General features: G+C 47.3%; 3 protein-coding genes across 3 annotated transcripts; all 3 read left to right on the top strand.

The window, feature by feature from the left end:
- Positions 1-9,979: 9,979 nt before the first annotated feature.
- Positions 9,980-12,014, top strand: LOC131681041 (uncharacterized). The gene is made up of 2 exons (XM_058961746.1): positions 9,980-10,205; positions 10,744-12,014. Exon 2 carries the CDS (start codon positions 10,746-10,748, stop codon positions 12,012-12,014), a length of 1,269 nt encoding a protein of 422 aa, XP_058817729.1. The 5' UTR covers positions 9,980-10,205; positions 10,744-10,745.
- A 1,530-nt stretch (positions 12,015-13,544) lies between these two features.
- LOC131681040 (uncharacterized) lies at positions 13,545-18,518 on the top strand. Its single transcript, XM_058961745.1, has 5 exons — positions 13,545-14,140; positions 14,392-15,634; positions 15,699-16,037; positions 16,108-16,453; positions 16,522-18,518. The coding sequence occupies exons 1-5, from the start codon at positions 13,545-13,547 to the stop codon at positions 18,516-18,518; spliced, it is 4,521 nt and encodes a 1,506-aa protein (XP_058817728.1).
- Positions 18,519-24,260: 5,742 nt separating this feature from the next.
- On the top strand, positions 24,261-25,580 carry LOC131681039 (uncharacterized). Its single transcript, XM_058961744.1, has one exon. It carries the CDS (start codon positions 24,261-24,263, stop codon positions 25,578-25,580), a length of 1,320 nt encoding a protein of 439 aa, XP_058817727.1.
- The last annotated feature ends 1,294 nt before the right edge of the window (positions 25,581-26,874 follow it).

Here is a 26,874-nt window from a genome sequence, read left to right as displayed (position 1 = left end):
TTATTTTTTTCTTTTTCCTGAAATAAACAGAAAAAAGACCTTTGGCTGATAAAGTATATTTTCTAATTCTAGATTCTAAATTTTGACCATTCGGTATAGAAAATTGAGTATCATTTTCAATAATGGAATGATCAGAAGGATCTCCTGGATCACCATCCATTTTAAATAGCAACAGAATTAAAACACAAATATAAGATTAAAAATAATGGGAAAATGATACTTATAGTTTTGCTATGATGATCCTCAAATTAATTTCAAAATAGCTTTTCGTTTCCTCTTGAGTTACCGCCCTTCTTCCTGCTTTGCTTCCAAATCACTGCTGCTGTGTCGCTATCAGGTAGGATATCGGTCCTCCTTATTTGAATCATTTGAAAAGTGAAGTTTCTCTGCTTCCCTCAGATAGAGAGCTGTCCTGATGAGGAAATCCACTACACTGCTTGCTTCTCTTCAGAAGGTTCCTCTTAAGACGGCCACAATCACTTTTCTCTCTGAAAAAGAGGAAAAACTTTTAATAGGCAGTACGAGCTCAAAAACGCGTCACTTCCTTTCCAAAGATTACTGCGATGTTAATTTTATTAAAGTTGTTGCACCCAATGCATCAAAGTTGTACGGATAACAAAGACGAACATATCTTTGTACTCAAACCGAAAGGAAAAGATCAGAGCGCAATTCCGAAAGCACTCGTGTTGAGTGTATATAAAAGATAGAAGATCCCAACTTATTTGCTTTTAAATTCAACCAGTCACAATATTTTAGTCGTTCATCGTGATTGCCTATTAATGTCTGCTCGCTCTTTTGTCATGTCATTTTCAAACTTACATGTAAAACAGACAACTTTTACAGAAAGCCTTTTCGGCAAAGGAGAAGTAAGTGCGATCTGTTCTCTTCCAGTAAAACTCATTTGAAATAAAAATTGTTGTTTTTCACGAAAAAATTCGCCATTTTATTTCATTTCTTAAACAGATAACCTATTTTAAGTGTCTATTGTCTTAGTTTTGAAACTGTTTTCACTAAGAACTTTTCATAATTGTATTCAGTTTCCAGTGAGTCAAGTCATCATAATTTATACATTTGTGTAATAATTTTTAAGCTCCTCCCGAAACAAAATGTTGGCTACGGGCCTGCAGCACAATTCGAAGGAGAGAATCCTTACTTAGACAAATACGAACAATTAGAGTGAACATTTCTTCCATTTCAGTATAACTCTTATAGGATACTCATTCCTAAAAAAGTATTTAGATTTTATATTGAATAAATATTGAACAGATTAAATCTAGTCTTGCATTTATGATTATATTATAAGATTATATAATTCAACACATTTTCCGTTGATTTAATTGTCACTAAAAACCGAGCATCGGAACTCAACTGGAAATCTAAACGAACGAATCAAACCGCGTTTGATCTTCCGGTCAGACCCCACACGACGTATCTGCCAGAACAAGTCATCCGCACTGATAGCTTGTAGTTTTGTGAAGGACATTTGCAGAACATACAATCTCATTATCTCCTCTCATCCACAGAAGTAGCCAGTCATTATCAGTGTTTAACCGCAAATTTCAATTTGCAATCGAAAATTAATCAATTCCTCCGCTTCAGCTCAATATGTGGTGACTGCCGTTTTTGAGTGCTCAATTTGTCGGCAAATATTTTCCTATCCTGAGAGCAACCGTTGAGAATGCCCATTCTTCACAATCGTCACCGAAGTCAATACGGGCATTCAATTCCGTCTCGAAAATACTTGCCAAGAAGAGGAAAATTACACACTCATTACTTTTCACTTTATGAGATGAGGATTTTTTTCTTCTTCCCTTCACGCGGCGTCTACGCGTCCTTGCAGCCCATTCAGGAGCGTAAAGGTATTACCTGTATGTATACGGAATGGTACGAGGTGACGACGTTGAGACCCCTTCTGGAGAGGGACTCTATTGTTTCAACATCCGGTGTCGAATTTCTTTGATTTCGGATGAATACCGAGCGATATTCCCTGGGTCGGTCCGTGGCCGTTTTTGCGCTAAGACTTTTGACTTGACGGCGACATTTAGTCAGTTCCGGAGCCGAGGGGGAAAAGACGGCCGCATTGTTATTCTGCTCTTTTCTTCTGTTCTGTTCGAATCGCTCCATTACCCAGCAATTATCGAGCCAAAATAGTTGCAATCTTTTCAGCTGAAGGCTATTATTATTATGCCTAAGGTTGCCTCTAATGAATAGTTGTGACTGACGAGATGGAGTATTTAAATGCCCTTTTGCACGGTGACTTTTTTTCAATAACCAACTGAAGGGCTCTAGAGCCTGGGAATTTCAGTTGGAAAAATCACGCGAAATTCAAATGAGCGTCAGCTTTGGTAAAGCGGAGGGTGGTTTTGAGAAATCCTTCAATTCCATTGCATCAAACGTGGGACATTTAAATAACGAGCGTCCTTGCAGACAGAAACACGTGTTGGCACTTGAACGCGCAAATAGGCATCTTCATTCTAAACCACTGATTTGTGGTAGCCGGATCGAAAGATACACGTGATCGAGTCATATGATAAGCGCAAACAAACGCCGAGGTGATTGAAGAACTCTACAGATTATCTCCGTTGCACACACAAACACATACAATGGCTCATTAGTGACAGCATTGACATGTTGGATTGAAAATACTTCCCTCGAACGCCGAGAGCCTTCGAGGTCAGATTCATATGAAAGGGAAAGAGATGTTCAATCAGATAACGCTTTGGCATTGTAAATGTTGACACAATGTGATTGATTTTTCTGTTGACTGTAAGTAATTTGTGGCATTATAAGATAATCGTTTAAATTGAATAGTTACTAATTTGTACGGTAAATGAAGAGGAAAGATTGGAACTTGATGATTTGGGCTTTTATTCTGTAACGCAAAAATTTTATTGATTTATTTAATTAGAATGCTCTGGTCTACACTAATAGAATATATTTGCATTTTTTCTACGAATAGATTTCATACAGTTTTCGTGAAATGTATGCAATTCCCCTTCATATTTCGAATCATTCATCCAAAACTAGGCCATATCATCTTTTTCCACAATAAGAGTAAAATCATCTCATTGCAAGACATAAATTATAAACATGAGCATGGTGGCTGTAAAAGTCGTAGTTGCTACTCCGTGATTGACCAGAACAAGCGACATTGCACAGAGAATCAATGAATGGAGCCTGGGAGCAGCAACCCATCCTCACGTCCTGCACGTTCTGAGAGTTCTATACTGCGCCGGTCACATTCTTAACAAACGTTGTCATGGAGATCGTGTAAATCATTGCAACTCCACGATTGCCCCAGGAAGGAAAACCTACACACATCTGGATTTACCTGGATAGGGGAATATGATTTATGCAGCTCTCAAAAGGTGTATCATGGGTTTATTGCTCTGGGCAGCCGGCTACCGAGAATTTGTGATAGGTTCATCGTTTATTGAATTAATTCGGAAATGCTCAGTTCGTACTTTAACTTTAACTCCGGACACTCGACTGTCGCACAGTGGTCCAGAAATGTAATGAGCCGATTAAAAATAATGTCGAAAGTTTTGCATTTTAGCAATGAGGTGTCTTTGAGAAAGTTTCAGTATCAGAAAAATTCCTAGTCTCGGTACCTTTGGTAAAGGCTTAAAAATATCATTCCAAAAATCATTTCTGACGACACGGCGTGTTTTTTTTCTTTTTATTGAGACATGGACAATTTTTTCGAGGAAAACTTCAAAAATCACTTATTATTTTATTATAATTTTTATCGAAATTATAATTTTATCGAATCTCCCTCCCCAAGGTTTAGGGGTTTGACGGTATTGCAAACATCATCAAGTATCAATTGCTTTAAGATGGGTATTGCATTACGCCTCGATAGTGGTACATCGAGGAGATCGAGAGGGCTTATGCGCTTTTTTATGTTATATGTTGCTTCATACTCTGCACCTGCGCAAACCAACGCTAAACGACGTGGATCGACGTAGATTGAGTTTTGCTGTGTGCCGTGTTTGCAAATATTGTTCTATTGGTGGTATTCGTGGACGAGGCTCACGGAGGGAGTCATTGTGTGTCCATTTATCGGTCTACTTCGTCATCGTGCATATACTAATTAAATTAATTTATTAAAGCTTGAGCTTGAGCTTGTGCGACCACCCCTGGCCCCCACCCCCTCCGTTATCGATCGGGACTAGCTGAAGTTGCACAGGGAATCAGTAGATCATTATGCTTGGGATTAGCGAAACATCTTTCAATGTGCAACTCCTGGTAATCCTAAAGTGTTTCTGATCAATTCCGACGCCGGCCAGGCCCGAACGTAGATCACGGAAGGAAAGGGAAAGAATGGTTAGTTCGATACTTGCTTTTGCTAGAGGCCGTATCGTTCCGCCGAACGATCTTACGCGGCAGAAGGGGGTGCTGGGTCTAGTTAGAAGCGTCCTGCGGTACAAGCCACTTCTAATTCTAGACTAAGTATAGTTTGTGGCACCTGCGTTACAAATACCACACGCTATAGCTTAATAAGCCGGGAATTCCTAGTCCAGTTAGTATCGTTCTGCGTAACAAACCAATACTAATTCTGGTCGCAAGACAATTTGCTTCCCCGCTTGCGTTACAAACAAGGAAGTAATTTGACTTTGGATTTAACAAGGTGGAAAAACCAACGAAGAACTCCAGGGTCTGGACACGAAGTAAAGGATTTTCGACTGAGTGAAGTGGTACTTTCGATTGCTCGATTTCAACTTGATTTTATTATACAATTTTTTGGTTTATATACCTACTTTCCTAAAGCTAGCTATTTACAAATAATCGATTTTTGAATCGATTTTATTTGGATTTGTTTTGGTACAGAATGTTAACAATGAATATTGTTGTCAACTCTGCACAAATGTTTTATTATCCAAGCCACCGCGCGAAGTCAAATATCGATATAATTATCGTCTTCGAATGCGCTGTGACCGGCAGTGGCACCGAAAATGCCGATGAAGCATATATGATCCTTGCGTGAGCGCGCATTGACTCATCGTTGGGCGCACTCGAATGTAATTTGATTTTCCTTCTGCCTCTTTAGGTCAGAACGAACCGTTCTATGTTGCGGTGGTTTGTTTTGATTCTGCCGAACGGTTTTTTTTGAGCTCGCTGCGAACAGCTGTTTGTGATTTTGCGTCGGCGACAGGCCGTATATACTACTGCGCACTCCACAAGTATCACGGGAGGAGGATATTTTTGTTAGTAGAGTATAGAAGTTGGATATACTTCTTCTTTACCGACGCCAGAGAGGTGATTCCACTACTTGGACTAGATGATATCGATCCACCAATTTCATGGACCGGGGACCAACGGCTTTACTTCCCTTCGGAAGGACCACAGATTTTTCACCTCAGAAAAATCTCAACGACCTCGGCTGGAATTGAACCCAGGCCAGCTGGAATGAGTGGCGGTCACGCTTACCACTCAACCACCGGCGCCGTCATTAAATTAATTTAATAAAGTAGAATAAGTAGAAACCTATTAGTTGTAGCTTTTTGATAATCGTAGTTTTTCGTACTAGTGTACAACTGTTATGTGCTAGTCGTATGTCTATCTATGTATGTATTCGTCTGAGTATTTGTGACCGTTGGGTCAGGGAATGGATGCAGAACTGACGTATATGATAGAATAGTGGCTAATACTTCTGGTGATCAATCTGAGCATTTGGTTCTATTCATTCGGGAAAGTCGGGTTGGATAAATTAGGGTAAAATAAATTTACCGACGCACGTGAGTCAGCCATTCCCGGTCAGCATAGAATGATGAAAGTCTAACGGCATGCAATTGTTGTTAATGATAAATATACAACATTTGCAGCATTTAGACGAGTTTGATTGCATGTTACATGTGTTTTTCTATTCTACTTCATTAGTCTGTTTCTTTTGTACATCTATTAGTTTGCTTTTCCATTATTTATGTATACCAAAATAGTATTGTTCATTTTATACACTTCTAGTCAAGCTCTTTGCGTCTTTTTTCTTTATTCGGCATGTTATGACTCCTTTTATTATTATATCTCTACTATACGCTATCTATACTCATATAGGTACAAACGCTCGTGGCCTTCGCGATAACACAAATCTGGCCACAAACGCGATCATGCAATTGCAATAATCCACATATACTTACGCCTGCGATTTCGCCTACATGAAAACACCCCGGTATTTAAGTAAACGTGGCATCTTTAAACTTCCAAACGCGGTCTCAAACATTAACCCACAACTCGTGCGATCATGAAACGGTCACGTCCGAAAGTTTTACCAGTCTGGACTAATACCTTCAGTTGAACCAATCTGTTCTGGCATCACTGGCAGTTGCACCATTGCACCCGTGTCGAATTGACAGATGCAACAAATTTGTTGTCATGCTGACAGACGACGAAGTGCATCACGAATGTAGTGCGAGGGAACTGTCAGACAACATAAGTAAACAAACAACATAAGAAGGAAAGTAGGATAGAAAAACACCATTTTGAAAGTGATAGTAGTAGAATAGTAAAATACGTTGGAGTAAGAAATTAGAAGTTGTGAGCAAGAAAATTATTCGGATAGTGGATAGATTAAAGATTAAGCTGTACTAAGATCCAGAATACATACGCGGAGGTAAACACTGGACAAATACGAACGGTACAGTTGAGATTATCAATTCCGAGATAAAACGAAGTAAGTGAACGTACAAATTAATTACTAAAACCGATAAAATGAAAAATGTGAATACTAAATTGTAGATAAATTGCGATAGACAGCGATAGAGGAAGGAAAAGAGGAAGCTGTAAAGTAAGGAGAACAAACAATTGTGAGTAAGACAAATAATTGATTATTTACGGTAAATTAAAATAAAGTTATTTAGTTTGATCTGCACAGTAAAAAAAGGCGGATTTTCAAAAATCTTGTTTTCGCCTGCCGTCCGAACAAAATCAAAAATTGTTTCTCGGATAGTGTGCAGGATGGCTTCTTCTCCTTTGAAGCAAGAAAAGTGTCTGTACTGCAAACTAGCGGAATCCGATGACATCGATTGGGTTCAATGCGAAGAATGTCAGTATTGGGCTCATTTCTCGTTAACCAAGAGGTGGCGAACGTTAGTTGGCGTTGTCCGCGATGCTCTCCGCAAAGCGCCCGGCGTCTCAAAGTTCCAGAGACTACGGCTAAGAATCGCGGGAAGAAGTCCGCCCCGAATAGCGATGCAGGGTCCGATCGTGGAGCTGGTTCCGTCTTAGACCTGACTGAGCAGCAGTTGGAAGAGGAACAGCTAGCAATGGAGATGGCCTTTGCAAAGCAGATCGAGTTGCGGAAACAGCGTTTTGCTAAGCAGCAGGCTTGGAACGAGAGGCGGATGAAGCTAGAGTGGGAGATGCGCGAGCAGGAGCTACGAGCGCAGCGTGAAATGGAGCAGCGGCAGCTAGAGCATGAGCAGAAAATGCTTGACTGCCAATTGGCCGCAGAACGTGAATTCTCGAAGAAGCGGGATGCTATTCGGAAACAGTTCGACGACAGCATTAATAAGGTCAACGCATTGAAGGGCCAATATGGAGCTGTCAGCGGTGCTTCTGCCTCCAAACCGGAACAGAAGCTGGATGACTGGATGCTGGATTATCGCGGAGCCTATCCAAAGCAAGGATATCTGCAGACGTAAGATAAACTCGCGTGTCCGAAGAAGGTGCCGTTAGATAAGTCGTTCACCATCGAAGCCGGCCAATTCGAGCGAAGTGACGAAGATGTGAGTGACGGTGAAGTTTCGGAGGTCCCGCCGAGTAGATGCAGTCGAGGCAGCTATGAAAGGTGCGGAGATGGAAACGGGTCGGGGTGTATCGTGGGTCGTATTACAAGAGATCAGCTAGCTGCTCGCAAAGCGGTCTCTCAGAACCTTCCCAAATTTAAAGGGGAAGCAGAAGTTTGGCCTTGTTTATCAGCAGTTTCGAGTACACGACTGCAGCTTGCGGATTCTCAAACCTCGAGAATTTGAAGCGTTTGCAGGACTGTCTACAGGGTGACGCACTTGAGGCGGTCAGGAGTCGGCTAGTATTACCGGACTCTGTTCCGGATGTGATCGGGGATCTTCGAAATCTGTTCGGAAAACCGGAGAAGCTGCTCAGAACGTTGCTGTCGAAGGTGAGGAACGCGCCGTCACCGAGAGCTGATCGATTGGAGACGTTCATCAGCTTCGGGATAACGGTGAAGCAGTTATGCGACCACCTTGAAGCGTCAGGACTTTGCGACCACCTAAACAATCCGATGCTGGTGCAGGAGTTAGTTGACAAGTTGCCACTGAGCTACAAACTGGATTGGGTCCGGTATAAGCGAGGGAAGGTGGACAGTCCGTTGCGAATGTTCACGAACTTCACAAATGACATCGTTTCGGATGTGTCGGAGGTGACGGAGTTCTCGACATTGTCGCTAAGCGAGCGCGAGCCTTCGCGAATGGGGAAAGGAAATTCCCGAAAGAAGGAGTTTGTCCATCTCCATGGCGCGGACCAGGTTTCTGATGAAATTCAAAGAGAGACAGTAACTAAGCCGTGCTGGATCTGTAAACGAACGGATCATCTCATCAGGTGCTGTGAGGAGTTTAAGCGGATGAACATTGCCGCCAGGTTGAGAGAGGTTGAGCGACAAAACCTGTGTGGTCTTTGTTTGAACAAACACGGAAACAGCAGATGCACCTCGAAGATTCGATGCTTCATGCAAAATTGTCGTGGAGGCCATCATCCACTTTTGCATCGAGTGGAGGAATCGGTGCGGCTGCAGAAGGTAGAATGCAATGCTACCGAAAAGGCAGATAGTGCGGTTATTTTCCGTATGATGCCGGTGACGCTTTACGTGGGCAAACGACAGTTCGATACTACTGCGTTCTTCGACGAAGGGTCGTCGGCTACGTTGGTAGATGATCTGGTGGCCAGGCGGCTGATAGCAGAAGGTACTCTAGAGCCGTTGATAGTGACGTGGACGGGCAATATCAACCGCTTTGAGACCGATTCGAGGAAGGTCGAACTGATGATGTCGGCGAAGGGTTCGAAGGAGAAATTTCCGCTGTTCAACACTCGAACGGTATCAGAGTTGGTGCTGCCGAAGCAGAACGTGCGATTCGCAGATGTGGTAAAAAAATATTCCCATCTTGCACGCGTTCCGGTGAGAGATTACCCATTGGGAAAGCCGAGAATCCTACTCGGGCTAGACAACGTCCACTTATTAGCGCCGTTGTAGTCGCGGGTCGGTAAGCCAAACGAACCGATTGCCGTGCGGTCAAAGATTGGCTGGACAGTGTATGGAGAACCGAAGACCGAGTGCGTACACTTACCTGAATCTGCACTCGATCGTTCCAGCAAGCAATCAAGGTCTCCATGACATGATGCGAGAGCAATACATGCTAGATGAGACAGCGATTGCGACGTTCGCTGTACCGGAGCCCGTGGAGGAGAAAAGAGCTCGAGAGATGCTTGAGACAACGACGAAGCGAGTGGGTGATCGCTTCGAAACGGGGTTGCTGTGGCGTGAGGACGCACGACGATTCCCTGACAGCTATCCGATGGCTGTACGCCGGATGAAGGCTCTGGACCGTAAGCTGAACAGGAATTCAGACTTGAAAAAAAAACGTGTGCCAGCAGATCGAGGACTATCAAGTCAAACACTACGCGCACAAGGCGAGTGAAGCCGAACTGAAGGGTACGCCACAAACCGCTGTGTGGTATCTACCGCTGAACGTCGTAGTGAATCCGAAGAAGCCGAGTAAGGTGCGCTTGGTTTGGGATGCTGCAGCATCAGTGAACGGAGTCTCTCTTAACTCAGAGTTACTCAAAGGTCCGGATATGCTAGTTCCGCTTCCCAGAGTAATCTGCAATTTTCGGGAACGGCCAGTAGCATTTGGTGGTGACATTCAAGAAATGTACCATCAGATCCGGATCAGACCTGAGGATAGGCAAGCGCAACGGTTTTTGTTCCGAGCGAACAGTGAAGAAGCCCCGCAGGTGTACGTATGGACGTTGCCACCTTTGGTTCCACGTGTTCGCCCTGCTCAGCTCAATTCGTGAAGAACTTGAATGCAGCAGATTTCTCGGAGAAGTACCCTGAAGCAGTAGAAGCCATCGTGAAGCGTCACTACGTAGATGACTACTACGACAGCGTGGATACTATCGAAGAAGCGATCCAGCGAGCCAGCGAGGTGAGGTACATCCATTCGTGTGGAGGATTTCGGATCAGAAACTGGGTGTCGAACTCTGCTAGATTTCTCGAACAAATAGGAGAAAGGAGTGTCGATTCCGCAGTGCATTTCAACTGGGACAAGAACAACGAATACGAGCGTGTGCTAGGCGTCGTTTGGGACCCGGTTGGAGACGAGTTCCGTTTTGCGACCGAATGGAAAGCAGAGTACAACAAGGTTTTCCTAGAGGAAAAATGCCCGACGAAAAGAATTGTTCTGAGCATTGTGATGGCGCAATTCGATCCAGCAGGATTTCTTGCTCCAGTTACAATTCTCGGGAAAATGCTGGTTCAGGATCTGTGGCGGACAGGCTGCGACTGGGATGATGCAATCGATGAGCTGTTGTTCAGGAAGTGGTTGCGGTGGACCAACATTCTCGCAGACGTGCCAGTGTTTAAGCTACCTCGAAGCTATTTCGGAACTGCGAGATCAGATGAGGTCGAAGAAGTCCAGCTTCACATCTTTGCGGATGCCAGCGAGACGGCGTACGGATGTCTGGCATACTTCCGTGCAATCGTACGGGGTAAGGTGGTGTGTTCGCCAGTGATGAGTCGAGCGAAGGTAGCACCGTTGAAGCAGCTGTCGATTCCGCGGCTAGAACTCCTGGCAGCGGTTCTTGCGGCAAGGCTGGCACGAACGATCGAGGAGAATCACAACTTCACGATCAGTAAAGTGGTGTTCTGGATTGACGCAGAAGTGGTGCTGTCCTGGATTCGGTCGGATCAGCGCCGCTACAAGCAATTTGTTGGTTTTCGCATTGGCGAAATTCTTAGTTTGACTAAACTGACAGATTGGCGATGGGTTCCGACGAGATTGAACGTGGCGGATCTGGTAACCAAATGGGGTAAAGGTCTGGAGATACACCCCAACAGCCCGTGGGTACGTGGGCAACAATTTTTGTACGACAGTGTAGAAAAGTGGCCGAAGAGAGAATTACCTCCAGCTAACACTACGGAGGAACTTCGGGTTCACTTGATGCTGCACGACGTGCAAGTTGCACAGGCTATCGTGGACGCCAATCGGTTTTCTAAGTGGACAGTGCTGGTGAGGACGATGGCGTGCGTAATCCGGTTCGTGTCGAACTGTAGACGAAAGAGCAAAAAACTGCCGATTGAGACGCTAAAAGCAACGAGCAGACAGAGCAGAATACTACAACTGACGCCAGCTACGTCAGTACGTGTGGCGCTACAGCAAAGTGAGTACGAGAAGGCGGAACTATGGCTGATGAAGATGGCACAGGCGGAGTGTTTCATCGATGAGTTGAAGGTACTGGTCAGAAATAAAGATCGGCCGGTGAGCCAATGGCTGGCGATCGAGAAGTCCAGTGCACTCTACAAACTTACTCCGCTGATTGACGAAAACGGGCTGATTCGAATGGAGGGGAAAGCAGAGAAAGCAGAGTTGCTGTCATTCGATCTACGTTTTCCAACGATCCTGCCACATCAGCATAAAATCACGCAGCTGATTGTTCAGCATTACCACGAGAAGAGCGGTCACGGATATCGACAGGCGGTGAAGAACGAGCTGAAGCAGCTGTTCTACATTCCGCAGCTTGACGCAGTAGTCCGGAAGGTGTCGTCGTCTTGCGTATGGTGTAAGGTCCATCGAAGTCGGCCTCGAGTTCCACGAATGGCTCCGCTACCAGTGCAGCGGTTAACACCGAATCTTCGTCCCTTTAGTTACACAGGTGTGGATTATTTGGGCCCGTTTGCTGTTACTGTGGGACGCCGAACGGAGAAGAGATGGGTCGCATTGTTCACCTGCTTGGCAACCCGCGCGGTGCACCTGGAGGTGGCTCACGGACTGACTACGTAGTCGTGCTTGATGGCGATTCACCGGTTCATTGGTCGGCGAGGTTGGCCGATGGAGTTTCTGTCCGACAATGGGACGAACTTCCTAGGAGCCAGTAAGGAACTGGAAGGAGTTGTCCGAGAAATAGGAGAAGATTGTGCGGATCAGCTGACTAGCGCGAGAACGAAGTGGACGTTCAACCCCCCTTTGGCTCCTCACATGGGAGGAGTATGGGAGCGTCTCGTTCGGTCGGTTAAGGAGGCATTCGTGGCGCTTGATGATGGGAGACGGTTGACGGACGAAATTTTGCAGACAGTAGTGGTGGAAGCGGAAGACATGATCAATTCTCGCCCGCTAACGTACGTGTCTCAAGAGTGTGACGAAGCGGAGGCACTCACTCCAATCTACTTTTTGCGGGGACTCTCCCCAAATCAGCCTAGCGTGAATCTTCCCCCACCTCATCCAGCTGCAGCACTTCGAGACGCGTTCCAGCGATCGCAGCAGTTGGCCAGCATTTTGTGGGAACGTTGGGTCAAGGAGTACATTCCTTCGCTGAACCAGAGGACAAAGTGGTTTGGTTAGTCGAGACCATTAAGAATAGGAGACTTAGTTTATGTGGTAGAAGGTAGCAACCGGAAGTGCTGGATCCGCGGGGTGATAGAGGAGGTCATCGTGTCCGGTGATGGACGAATTTGGCAGGCCTGGGTACGCACCAACAGTGGACGATATAGGCGAGCAACAGTAAAACTAGCCGTGATGGAGTTTGGTAACTCTGAACCGGATGCGAGCTCCGGGACAGGGTTACGGGCCGGGGAATGTTCTGGCATCACTGGCAGTTGCACCATTGCACCCGTGTCGAATTGACAGATGCAACAAATTTGTTGTCATGCTGACAGACGACGAAGTGCATCACGAATGTAGTGCGAGGGAACTGTCAGACAACATAAGTAAACAAACAACATAAGAAGGAAAGTAGGATAGAAAAACACCATTTTGAAAGTGATAGTAGTAGAATAGTAAAATACGTTGGAGTAAGAAATTAGAAGTTGTGAGCAAGAAAATTATTCGGATAGTGGATAGATTAAAGATTAAGCTGTACTAAGATCCAGAATACATACGCGGAGGCAAACACTGGACAAATACGAACGGTACAGTTGAGATTATCAATTCCGAGATAAAACGAAGTAAGTGAACGTACAAATTAATTACTAAAACCGATAAAATGAAAAATGTGAATACTAAATTGTAGATAAATTGCGATAGACAGCGATAGAGGAAGGAAAAGAGGAAGCTGTAAAGTAAGGAGAACAAACAATTGTGAGTAAGACAAATAATCGATTATTTACGGTAAATTAAAATAAAGTTATTTAGTTTGATCTGCACAGTAAAAAAAGGCGGATTTTCAAAAATCTTGTTTTCGCCTGCCGTCCGAACAAAATCAAAAATTGTTTCTCGGATAGTGTGCAGGATGGCTTCTTCTCCTTTGAAGCAAGAAAAGTGTCTGTACTGCAAACTAGCGGAATCCGATGACATCGATTGGGTTCAATGCGAAGAATGTCAGTATTGGGCTCATTTCTCGTTAACCAAGAGGTGGCGAACGTTAGTTGGCGTTGTCCGCGATGCTCTCCGCAAAGCGCCCGGCGTCTCAAAGTTCCAGAGACTACGGCTAAGAATCGCGGGAAGAAGTCCGCCCCGAATAGCGATGCAGGGTCCGATCGTGGAGCTGGTTCCGTCTTAGACCTGACTGAGCAGCAGTTGGAAGAGGAACAGCTAGCAATGGAGATGGCCTTTGCAAAGCAGATCGAGTTGCGGAAACAGCGTTTTGCTAAGCAGCAGGCTTGGAACGAGAGGCGGATGAAGCTAGAGTGGGAGATGCGCGAGCAGGAGCTACGAGCGCAGCGTGAAATGGAGCAGCGGCAGCTAGAGCATGAGCAGAAAATGCTTGACTGCCAATTGGCCGCAGAACGTGAATTCTCGAAGAAGCGGGATGCTATTCGGAAACAGTTCGACGACAGCATTAATAAGGTCAACGCATTGAAGGGCCAATATGGAGCTGTCAGCGGTGCTTCTGCCTCCAAACCGGAACAGAAGCTGGATGACTGGATGCTGGATTATCGCGGAGCCTATCCAAAGCAAGGATATCTGCAGACGTAAGATAAACTCGCGTGTCCGAAGAAGGTGCCGTTAGATAAGTCGTTCACCATCGAAGCCGGCCAATTCGAGCGAAGTGACGAAGATGTGAGTGACGGTGAAGTTTCGGAGGTCCCGCCGAGTAGATGCAGTCGAGGCAGCTATGAAAGGTGCGGAGATGGAAACGGGTCGGGGTGTATCGTGGGTCGTATTACAAGAGATCAGCTAGCTGCTCGCAAAGCGGTCTCTCAGAACCTTCCCAAATTTAAAGGGGAAGCAGAAGTTTGGCCTTGTTTATCAGCAGTTTCGAGTACACGACTGCAGCTTGCGGATTCTCAAACCTCGAGAATTTGAAGCGTTTGCAGGACTGTCTACAGGGTGACGCACTTGAGGCGGTCAGGAGTCGGCTAGTGTTACCGGACTCTGTTCCGGATGTGATCGGGGATCTTCGAAATCTGTTCGGAAAACCGGAGAAGCTGCTCAGAACGTTGCTGTCGAAGGTGAGGAACGCGCCGTCACCGAGAGCTGATCGATTGGAGACGTTCATCAGCTTCGGGATAACGGTGAAGCAGTTATGCGACCACCTTGAAGCGTCAGGACTTTGCGACCACCTAAACAATCCGATGCTGGTGCAGGAGTTAGTTGACAAGTTGCCACTGAGCTACAAACTGGATTGGGTCCGGTATAAGCGAGGGAAGGTGGACAGTCCGTTGCGAATGTTCACGAACTTCACAAATGACATCGTTTCGGATGTGTCGGAGGTGACGGAGTTCTCGACATTGTCGCTAAGCGAGCGCGAGCCTTCGCGAATGGGGAAAGGAAATTCCCGAAAGAAGGAGTTTGTCCATCTCCATGGCGCGGACCAGGTTTCTGATGAAATTCAAAGAGAGACAGTAACTAAGCCGTGCTGGATCTGTAAACGAACGGATCATCTCATCAGGTGCTGTGAGGAGTTTAAGCGGATGAACATTGCCGCCAGGTTGAGAGAGGTTGAGCGACAAAACCTGTGTGGTCTTTGTTTGAACAAACACGGAAACAGCAGATGCACCTCGAAGATTCGATGCTTCATGCAAAATTGTCGTGGAGGCCATCATCCACTTTTGCATCGAGTGGAGGAATCGGTGCGGCTGCAGAAGGTAGAATGCAATGCTACCGAAAAGGCAGATAGTGCGGTTATTTTCCGTATGATGCCGGTGACGCTTTACGTGGGCAAACGACAGTTCGATACTACTGCGTTCTTCGACGAAGGGTCGTCGGCTACGTTGGTAGATGATCTGGTGGCCAGGCGGCTGATAGCAGAAGGTACTCTAGAGCCGTTGATAGTGACGTGGACGGGCAATATCAACCGCTTTGAGACCGATTCGAGGAAGGTCGAACTGATGATGTCGGCGAAGGGTTCGAAGGAGAAATTTCCGCTGTTCAACACTCGAACGGTATCAGAGTTGGTGCTGCCGAAGCAGAACGTGCGATTCGCAGATGTGGTAAAAAAATATTCCCATCTTGCACGCGTTCCGGTGAGAGATTACCCATTGGGAAAGCCGAGAATCCTACTCGGGCTAGACAACGTCCACTTATTAGCGCCGTTGTAGTCGCGGGTCGGTAAGCCAAACGAACCGATTGCCGTGCGGTCAAAGATTGGCTGGACAGTGTATGGAGAACCGAAGACCGAGTGCGTACACTTACCTGAATCTGCACTCGATCGTTCCAGCAAGCAATCAAGGTCTCCATGACATGATGCGAGAGCAATACATGCTAGATGAGACAGCGATTGCGACGTTCGCTGTACCGGAGCCCGTGGAGGAGAAAAGAGCTCGAGAGATGCTTGAGACAACGACGAAGCGAGTGGGTGATCGCTTCGAAACGGGGTTGCTGTGGCGTGAGGACGCACGACGATTCCCTGACAGCTATCCGATGGCTGTACGCCGGATGAAGGCTCTGGACCGTAAGCTGAACAGGAATTCAGACTTGAAAAAAAAACGTGTGCCAGCAGATCGAGGACTATCAAGTCAAACACTACGCGCACAAGGCGAGTGAAGCCGAACTGAAGGGTACGCCACAAACCGCTGTGTGGTATCTACCGCTGAACGTCGTAGTGAATCCGAAGAAGCCGAGTAAGGTGCGCTTGGTTTGGGATGCTGCAGCATCAGTGAACGGAGTCTCTCTTAACTCAGAGTTACTCAAAGGTCCGGATATGCTAGTTCCGCTTCCCAGAGTAATCTGCAATTTTCGGGAACGGCCAGTAGCATTTGGTGGTGACATTCAAGAAATGTACCATCAGATCCGGATCAGACCTGAGGATAGGCAAGCGCAACGGTTTTTGTTCCGAGCGAACAGTGAAGAAGCCCCGCAGGTGTACGTATGGACGTTGCCACCTTTGGTTCCACGTGTTCGCCCTGCTCAGCTCAATTCGTGAAGAACTTGAATGCAGCAGATTTCTCGGAGAAGTACCCTGAAGCAGTAGAAGCCATCGTGAAGCGTCACTACGTAGATGACTACTACGACAGCGTGGATACTATCGAAGAAGCGATCCAGCGAGCCAGCGAGGTGAGGTACATCCATTCGTGTGGAGGATTTCGGATCAGAAACTGGGTGTCGAACTCTGCTAGATTTCTCGAACAAATAGGAGAAAGGAGTGTCGATTCCGCAGTGCATTTCAACTGGGACAAGAACAACGAATACGAGCGTGTGCTAGGCGTCGTTTGGGACCCGGTTGGAGACGAGTTCCGTTTTGCGACCGAATGGAAAGCAGAGTACAACAAGGTTTTCCTAGAGGAAAAATGCCCGACGAAAAGAATTGTTCTGAGCATTGTGATGGCGCAATTCGATCCAGCAGGATTTCTTGCTCCAGTTACAATTCTCGGGAAAATGCTGGTTCAGGATCTGTGGCGGACAGGCTGCGACTGGGATGATGCAATCGATGAGCTGTCGTTCAGGAAGTGGTTGCGGTGGACCAACATTCTCGCAGACGTGCCAGTGTTTAAGCTACCTCGAAGCTATTTCGGAACTGCGAGATCAGATGAGGTCGAAGAAGTCCAGCTTCACATCTTTGCGGATGCCAGCGAGACGGCGTACGGATGTCTGGCATACTTCCGTGCAATCGTACGGGGTAAGGTGGTGTGTTCGCCAGTGATGAGTCGAGCGAAGGTAGCACCGTTGAAGCAGCTGTCGATTCCGTGGCTAGAACTCCTGGCAGCGGTTCTTGCGGCAAGGCTGGCACGAACGATCGAGGAGAATCACAACTTCACGATCAGTAAAGTGGTGTTCTGGATTGACGCAGAAGTGGTGCTGTCCTGGATTCGGTCGGATCAGCGCCGCTACAAGCAATTTGTTGGTTTTCGCATTGGCGAAATTCTTAGTTTGACTAAACTGACAGATTGGCGATGGGTTCCGACGAGATTGAACGTGGCGGATCTGGTAACCAAATGGGGTAAAGGTCTGGAGATACACCCCAACAGCCCGTGGGTACGTGGGCAACAATTTTTGTACGACAGTGTAGAAAAGTGGCCGAAGAGAGAATTACCTCCAGCTAACACTACGGAGGAACTTCGGGTTCACTTGATGCTGCACGACGTGCAAGTTGCACAGGCTATCGTGGACGCCAATCGGTTTTCTAAGTGGACAGTGCTGGTGAGGACGATGGCGTGCGTAATCCGGTTCGTGTCGAACTGTAGACGAAAGAGCAAAAAACTGCCGATTGAGACGCTAAAAGCAACGAGCAGACAGAGCAGAATACTACAACTGACGCCAGCTACGTCAGTACGTGTGGCGCTACAGCAAAGTGAGTACGAGAAGGCGGAACTATGGCTGATGAAGATGGCACAGGCGGAGTGTTTCATCGATGAGTTGAAGGTACTGGTCAGAAATAAAGATCGGCCGGTGAGCCAATGGCTGGCGATCGAGAAGTCCAGTGCACTCTACAAACTTACTCCGCTGATTGACGAAAACGGGCTGATTCGAATGGAGGGGAAAGCAGAGAAAGCAGAGTTGCTGTCATTCGATCTACGTTTTCCAACGATCCTGCCACATCAGCATAAAATCACGCAGCTGATTGTTCAGCATTACCACGAGAAGAGCGGTCACGGATATCGACAGGCGGTGAAGAACGAGCTGAAGCAGCTGTTCTACATTCCGCAGCTTGACGCAGTAGTCCGGAAGGTGTCGTCGTCTTGCGTATGGTGTAAGGTCCATCGAAGTCGGCCTCGAGTTCCACGAATGGCTCCGCTACCAGTGCAGCGGTTAACACCGAATCTTCGTCCCTTTAGTTACACAGGTGTGGATTATTTGGGCCCGTTTGCTGTTACTGTGGGACGCCGAACGGAGAAGAGATGGGTCGCATTGTTCACCTGCTTGGCAACCCGCGCGGTGCACCTGGAGGTGGCTCACGGACTGACTACGTAGTCGTGCTTGATGGCGATTCACCGGTTCATTGGTCGGCGAGGTTGGCCGATGGAGTTTCTGTCCGACAATGGGACGAACTTCCTAGGAGCCAGTAAGGAACTGGAAGGAGTTGTCCGAGAAATAGGAGAAGATTGTGCGGATCAGCTGACTAGCGCGAGAACGAAGTGGACGTTCAACCCCCCTTTGGCTCCTCACATGGGAGGAGTATGGGAGCGTCTCGTTCGGTCGGTTAAGGAGGCATTCGTGGCGCTTGATGATGGGAGACGGTTGACGGACGAAATTTTGCAGACAGTAGTGGTGGAAGCGGAAGACATGATCAATTCTCGCCCGCTAACGTACGTGTCTCAAGAGTGTGACGAAGCGGAGGCACTCACTCCAATCTACTTTTTGCGGGGACTCTCCCCAAATCAGCCTAGCGTGAATCTTCCCCCACCTCATCCAGCTGCAGCACTTCGAGACGCGTTCCAGCGATCGCAGCAGTTGGCCAGCATTTTGTGGGAACGTTGGGTCAAGGAGTACATTCCTTCGCTGAACCAGAGGACAAAGTGGTTTGGTTAGTCGAGACCATTAAGAATAGGAGACTTAGTTTATGTGGTAGAAGGTAGCAACCGGAAGTGCTGGATCCGCGGGGTGATAGAGGAGGTCATCGTGTCCGGTGATGGACGAATTTGGCAGGCCTGGGTACGCACCAACAGTGGACGATATAGGCGAGCAACAGTAAAACTAGCCGTGATGGAGTTTGGTAACTCTGAACCGGATGCGAGCTCCGGGACAGGGTTACGGGCCGGGGAATGTTCTGGCATCACTGGCAGTTGCACCATTGCACCCGTGTCGAATTGACAGATGCAACAAATTTGTTGTCATGCTGACAGACGACGAAGTGCATCACGAATGTAGTGCGAGGGAACTGTCAGACAACATAAGTAAACAAACAACATAAGAAGGAAAGTAGGATAGAAAAACACCATTTTGAAAGTGATTGTAGTAGAATAGTAAAATACGTTGGAGTAAGAAATTAGAAGTTGTGAGCAAGAAAATTATTCGGATAGTGGATAGATTAAAGATTAAGCTGTACTAAGATCCAGAATACATACGCGGAGGTAAACACTGGACAAATACGAACGGTACAGTTGAGATTATCAATTCCGAGATAAAACGAAGTAAGTGAACGTACAAATTAATTACTAAAACCGATAAAATGAAAAATGTGAATACTAAATTGTAGATAAATTGCGATAGACAGCGATAGAGGAAGGAAAAGAGGAAGCTGTAAAGTAAGGAGAACAAACAATTGTGAGTAAGACAAATAATTGATTATTTACGGTAAATTAAAATAAAGTTATTTAGTTTGATCTGCACAGTAAAAAAAGGCGGATTTTCAAAAATCTTGTTTTCGCCTGCCGTCCGAACAAAATCAAAAATTGTTTCTCGGATAGTGTGCAGGATGGCTTCTTCTCCTTTGAAGCAAGAAAAGTGTCTGTACTGCAAACTAGCGGAATCCGATGACATCGATTGGGTTCAATGCGAAGAATGTCAGTATTGGGCTCATTTCTCGTTAACCAAGAGGTGGCGAACGTTAGTTGGCGTTGTCCGCGATGCTCTCCGCAAAGCGCCCGGCGTCTCAAAGTTCCAGAGACTACGGCTAAGAATCGCGGGAAGAAGTCCGCCCCGAATAGCGATGCAGGGTCCGATCGTGGAGCTGGTTCCGTCTTAGACCTGACTGAGCAGCAGTTGGAAGAGGAACAGCTAGCAATGGAGATGGCCTTTGCAAAGCAGATCGAGTTGCGGAAACAGCGTTTTGCTAAGCAGCAGGCTTGGAACGAGAGGCGGATGAAGCTAGAGTGGGAGATGCGCGAGCAGGAGCTACGAGCGCAGCGTGAAATGGAGCAGCGGCAGCTAGAGCATGAGCAGAAAATGCTTGACTGCCAATTGGCCGCAGAACGTGAATTCTCGAAGAAGCGGGATGCTATTCGGAAACAGTTCGACGACAGCATTAATAAGGTCAACGCATTGAAGGGCCAATATGGAGCTGTCAGCGGTGCTTCTGCCTCCAAACCGGAACAGAAGCTGGATGACTGGATGCTGGATTATCGCGGAGCCTATCCAAAGCAAGGATATCTGCAGACGTAAGATAAACTCGCGTGTCCGAAGAAGGTGCCGTTAGATAAGTCGTTCACCATCGAAGCCGGCCAATTCGAGCGAAGTGACGAAGATGTGAGTGACGGTGAAGTTTCGGAGGTCCCGCCGAGTAGATGCAGTCGAGGCAGCTATGAAAGGTGCGGAGATGGAAACGGGTCGGGGTGTATCGTGGGTCGTATTACAAGAGATCAGCTAGCTGCTCGCAAAGCGGTCTCTCAGAACCTTCCCAAATTTAAAGGGGAAGCAGAAGTTTGGCCTTGTTTATCAGCAGTTTCGAGTACACGACTGCAGCTTGCGGATTCTCAAACCTCGAGAATTTGAAGCGTTTGCAGGACTGTCTACAGGGTGACGCACTTGAGGCGGTCAGGAGTCGGCTAGTGTTACCGGACTCTGTTCCGGATGTGATCGGGGATCTTCGAAATCTGTTCGGAAAACCGGAGAAGCTGCTCAGAACGTTGCTGTCGAAGGTGAGGAACGCGCCGTCACCGAGAGCTGATCGATTGGAGACGTTCATCAGCTTCGGGATAACGGTGAAGCAGTTATGCGACCACCTTGAAGCGTCAGGACTTTGCGACCACCTAAACAATCCGATGCTGGTGCAGGAGTTAGTTGACAAGTTGCCACTGAGCTACAAACTGGATTGGGTCCGGTATAAGCGAGGGAAGGTGGACAGTCCGTTGCGAATGTTCACGAACTTCACAAATGACATCGTTTCGGATGTGTCGGAGGTGACGGAGTTCTCGACATTGTCGCTAAGCGAGCGCGAGCCTTCGCGAATGGGGAAAGGAAATTCCCGAAAGAAGGAGTTTGTCCATCTCCATGGCGCGGACCAGGTTTCTGATGAAATTCAAAGAGAGACAGTAACTAAGCCGTGCTGGATCTGTAAACGAACGGATCATCTCATCAGGTGCTGTGAGGAGTTTAAGCGGATGAACATTGCCGCCAGGTTGAGAGAGGTTGAGCGACAAAACCTGTGTGGTCTTTGTTTGAACAAACACGGAAACAGCAGATGCACCTCGAAGATTCGATGCTTCATGCAAAATTGTCGTGGAGGCCATCATCCACTTTTGCATCGAGTGGAGGAATCGGTGCGGCTGCAGAAGGTAGAATGCAATGCTACCGAAAAGGCAGATAGTGCGGTTATTTTCCGTATGATGCCGGTGACGCTTTACGTGGGCAAACGACAGTTCGATACTACTGCGTTCTTCGACGAAGGGTCGTCGGCTACGCTGGTAGATGATCTGGTGGCCAGGCGGCTGATAGCAGAAGGTACTCTAGAGCCGTTGATAGTGACGTGGACGGGCAATATCAACCGCTTTGAGACCGATTCGAGGAAGGTCGAACTGATGATGTCGGCGAAGGGTTCGAAGGAGAAATTTCCGCTGTTCAACACTCGAACGGTATCAGAGTTGGTGCTGCCGAAGCAGAACGTGCGATTCGCAGATGTGGTAAAAAAATATTCCCATCTTGCACGCGTTCCGGTGAGAGATTACCCATTGGGAAAGCCGAGAATCCTACTCGGGCTAGACAACGTCCACTTATTAGCGCCGTTGTAGTCGCGGGTCGGTAAGCCAAACGAACCGATTGCCGTGCGGTCAAAGATTGGCTGGACAGTGTATGGAGAACCGAAGACCGAGTGCGTACACTTACCTGAATCTGCACTCGATCGTTCCAGCAAGCAATCAAGGTCTCCATGACATGATGCGAGAGCAATACATGCTAGATGAGACAGCGATTGCGACGTTCGCTGTACCGGAGCCCGTGGAGGAGAAAAGAGCTCGAGAGATGCTTGAGACAACGACGAAGCGAGTGGGTGATCGCTTCGAAACGGGGTTGCTGTGGCGTGAGGACGCACGACGATTCCCTGACAGCTATCCGATGGCTGTACGCCGGATGAAGGCTCTGGACCGTAAGCTGAACAGGAATTCAGACTTGAAAAAAAAACGTGTGCCAGCAGATCGAGGACTATCAAGTCAAACACTACGCGCACAAGGCGAGTGAAGCCGAACTGAAGGGTACGCCACAAACCGCTGTGTGGTATCTACCGCTGAACGTCGTAGTGAATCCGAAGAAGCCGAGTAAGGTGCGCTTGGTTTGGGATGCTGCAGCATCAGTGAACGGAGTCTCTCTTAACTCAGAGTTACTCAAAGGTCCGGATATGCTAGTTCCGCTTCCCAGAGTAATCTGCAATTTTCGGGAACGGCCAGTAGCATTTGGTGGTGACATTCAAGAAATGTACCATCAGATCCGGATCAGACCTGAGGATAGGCAAGCGCAACGGTTTTTGTTCCGAGCGAACAGTGAAGAAGCCCCGCAGGTGTACGTATGGACGTTGCCACCTTTGGTTCCACGTGTTCGCCCTGCTCAGCTCAATTCGTGAAGAACTTGAATGCAGCAGATTTCTCGGAGAAGTACCCTGAAGCAGTAGAAGCCATCGTGAAGCGTCACTACGTAGATGACTACTACGACAGCGTGGATACTATCGAAGAAGCGATCCAGCGAGCCAGCGAGGTGAGGTACATCCATTCGTGTGGAGGATTTCGGATCAGAAACTGGGTGTCGAACTCTGCTAGATTTCTCGAACAAATAGGAGAAAGGAGTGTCGATTCCGCAGTGCATTTCAACTGGGACAAGAACAACGAATACGAGCGTGTGCTAGGCGTCGTTTGGGACCCGGTTGGAGACGAGTTCCGTTTTGCGACCGAATGGAAAGCAGAGTACAACAAGGTTTTCCTAGAGGAAAAATGCCCGACGAAAAGAATTGTTCTGAGCATTGTGATGGCGCAATTCGATCCAGCAGGATTTCTTGCTCCAGTTACAATTCTCGGGAAAATGCTGGTTCAGGATCTGTGGCGGACAGGCTGCGACTGGGATGATGCAATCGATGAGCTGTCGTTCAGGAAGTGGTTGCGGTGGACCAACATTCTCGCAGACGTGCCAGTGTTTAAGCTACCTCGAAGCTATTTCGGAACTGCGAGATCAGATGAGGTCGAAGAAGTCCAGCTTCACATCTTTGCGGATGCCAGCGAGACGGCGTACGGATGTCTGGCATACTTCCGTGCAATCGTACGGGGTAAGGTGGTGTGTTCGCCAGTGATGAGTCGAGCGAAGGTAGCACCGTTGAAGCAGCTGTCGATTCCGTGGCTAGAACTCCTGGCAGCGGTTCTTGCGGCAAGGCTGGCACGAACGATCGAGGAGAATCACAACTTCACGATCAGTAAAGTGGTGTTCTGGATTGACGCAGAAGTAGTGCTGTCCTGGATTCGGTCGGATCAGCGCCGCTACAAGCAATTTGTTGGTTTTCGCATTGGCGAAATTCTTAGTTTGACTAAACTGACAGATTGGCGATGGGTTCCGACGAGATTGAACGTGGCGGATCTGGTAACCAAATGGGGTAAAGGTCTGGAGATACACCCCAACAGCCCGTGGGTACGTGGGCAACAATTTTTGTACGACAGTGTAGAAAAGTGGCCGAAGAGAGAATTACCTCCAGCTAACACTACGGAGGAACTTCGGGTTCACTTGATGCTGCACGACGTGCAAGTTGCACAGGCTATCGTGGACGCCAATCGGTTTTCTAAGTGGACAGTGCTGGTGAGGACGATGGCGTGCGTAATCCGGTTCGTGTCGAACTGTAGACGAAAGAGCAAAAAACTGCCGATTGAGACGCTAAAAGCAACGAGCAGACAGAGCAGAATACTACAACTGACGCCAGCTACGTCAGTACGTGTGGCGCTACAGCAAAGTGAGTACGAGAAGGCGGAACTATGGCTGATGAAGATGGCACAGGCGGAGTGTTTCATCGATGAGTTGAAGGTACTGGTCAGAAATAAAGATCGGCCGGTGAGCCAATGGCTGGCGATCGAGAAGTCCAGTGCACTCTACAAACTTACTCCGCTGATTGACGAAAACGGGCTGATTCGAATGGAGGGGAAAGCAGAGAAAGCAGAGTTGCTGTCATTCGATCTACGTTTTCCAACGATCCTGCCACATCAGCATAAAATCACGCAGCTGATTGTTCAGCATTACCACGAGAAGAGCGGTCACGGATATCGACAGGCGGTGAAGAACGAGCTGAAGCAGCTGTTCTACATTCCGCAGCTTGACGCAGTAGTCCGGAAGGTGTCGTCGTCTTGCGTATGGTGTAAGGTCCATCGAAGTCGGCCTCGAGTTCCACGAATGGCTCCGCTACCAGTGCAGCGGTTAACACCGAATCTTCGTCCCTTTAGTTACACAGGTGTGGATTATTTGGGCCCGTTTGCTGTTACTGTGGGACGCCGAACGGAGAAGAGATGGGTCGCATTGTTCACCTGCTTGGCAACCCGCGCGGTGCACCTGGAGGTGGCTCACGGACTGACTACGCAGTCGTGCTTGATGGCGATTCACCGGTTCATTGGTCGGCGAGGTTGGCCGATGGAGTTTCTGTCCGACAATGGGACGAACTTCCTAGGAGCCAGTAAGGAACTGGAAGGAGTTGTCCGAGAAATAGGAGAAGATTGTGCGGATCAGCTGACTAGCGCGAGAACGAAGTGGACGTTCAACCCCCCTTTGGCTCCTCACATGGGAGGAGTATGGGAGCGTCTCATTCGGTCGGTTAAGGAGGCATTCGTGGCGCTTGATGATGGGAGACGGTTGACGGACGAAATTTTGCAGACAGTAGTGGTGGAAGCGGAAGACATGATCAATTCTCGCCCGCTAACGTACGTGTCTCAAGAGTGTGACGAAGCGGAGGCACTCACTCCAATCTACTTTTTGCGGGGACTCTCCCCAAATCAGCCTAGCGTGAATCTTCCCCCACCTCATCCAGCTGCAGCACTTCGAGACGCGTTCCAGCGATCGCAGCAGTTGGCCAGCATTTTGTGGGAACGTTGGGTCAAGGAGTACATTCCTTCGCTGAACCAGAGGACAAAGTGGTTTGGTTAGTCGAGACCATTAAGAATAGGAGACTTAGTTTATGTGGTAGAAGGTAGCAACCGGAAGTGCTGGATCCGCGGGGTGATAGAGGAGGTCATCGTGTCCGGTGATGGACGAATTTGGCAGGCCTGGGTACGCACCAACAGTGGACGATATAGGCGAGCAACAGTAAAACTAGCCGTGATGGAGTTTGGTAACTCTGAACCGGATGCGAGCTCCGGGACAGGGTTACGGGCCGGGGAATGTTCTGGCATCACTGGCAGTTGCACCATTGCACCCGTGTCGAATTGACAGATGCAACAAATTTGTTGTCATGCTGACAGACGACGAAGTGCATCACGAATGTAGTGCGAGGGAACTGTCAGACAACATAAGTAAACAAACAACATAAGAAGGAAAGTAGGATAGAAAAACACCATTTTGAAAGTGATAGTAGTAGAATAGTAAAATACGTTGGAGTAAGAAATTAGAAGTTGTGAGCAAGAAAATTATTCGGATAGTGGATAGATTAAAGATTAAGCTGTACTAAGATCCAGAATACATACGCGGAGGCAAACACTGGACAAATACGAACGGTACAGTTGAGATTATCAATTCCGAGATAAAACGAAGTAAGTGAACGTACAAATTAATTACTAAAACCGATAAAATGAAAAATGTGAATACTAAATTGTAGATAAATTGCGATAGACAGCGATAGAGGAAGGAAAAGAGGAAGCTGTAAAGTAAGGAGAACAAACAATTGTGAGTAAGACAAATAATCGATTATTTACGGTAAATTAAAATAAAGTTATTTAGTTTGATCTGCACAGTAAAAAAAGGCGGATTTTCAAAAATCTTGTTTTCGCCTGCCGTCCGAACACAATAAAAAAAGTGACGCTAAAATTCATTAAACAACACATGGTGACATGACCTGGAACTCAAGTTTCCCCATAGGGAAACGGACTACCATCTGTACCATTCACTAAAAATTGAGCATCAGATTCACGGTCCGCGCGCGATCAAACAAGAATACACGCTACATCATTATAAAATCAAAATTATACACGCGAAATCACATACACGTGACAAAAACATTAATATACAAATGCTTGAGCCCTTCGCGACCATCCCCGGCACCTACACCCGCGATCTCGTAAACATGATAACATCCCGGTGATAAAGTGAATGTCTCAGCTCCTATAAATTTTCAAACGCGATCTCAAGCGTGAACCTAAAAACTCCCGCACTCGCACGATCATGAATCGGTTACTTCCGGATGTTTCTATCCTTGATATCAGCAGACTAGGTCTTTACCTTCAAT

Source organism: Topomyia yanbarensis, chromosome 2, assembly GCF_030247195.1.
Source record: "Topomyia yanbarensis strain Yona2022 chromosome 2, ASM3024719v1, whole genome shotgun sequence".
In the NCBI taxonomy this organism is placed as follows: domain Eukaryota; kingdom Metazoa; phylum Arthropoda; class Insecta; order Diptera; family Culicidae; genus Topomyia; species Topomyia yanbarensis.
The sequence above is the reverse complement of the archived record's forward strand: the minus strand, read 5'-3'. Positions and strand labels throughout refer to the sequence as shown.

Excerpts from the sequence above, each read along its gene's own strand:
- LOC131681041 (XM_058961746.1), top strand. The coding sequence starts at position 10,746 with ATGAGTCGAGCGAAGGTAGCACCGTTGAAGCAGCTGTCGATTCCGCGG.
- LOC131681040 (XM_058961745.1), top strand. The coding sequence starts at position 13,545 with ATGTCAGTATTGGGCTCATTTCTCGTTAACCAAGAGGTGGCGAACGTT. Across the intron at positions 16,038-16,107 it reads CTGACAGCTATCCGATGGCT|CAGATCGAGGACTATCAAGT; the intron begins GTACGCCGGATG and ends AACGTGTGCCAG. Across the intron at positions 16,454-16,521 it reads GTTTTTGTTCCGAGCGAACA|CTCAATTCGTGAAGAACTTG; the intron begins GTGAAGAAGCCC and ends CGCCCTGCTCAG.
- LOC131681039 (XM_058961744.1), top strand. The coding sequence starts at position 24,261 with ATGGCGTGCGTAATCCGGTTCGTGTCGAACTGTAGACGAAAGAGCAAA.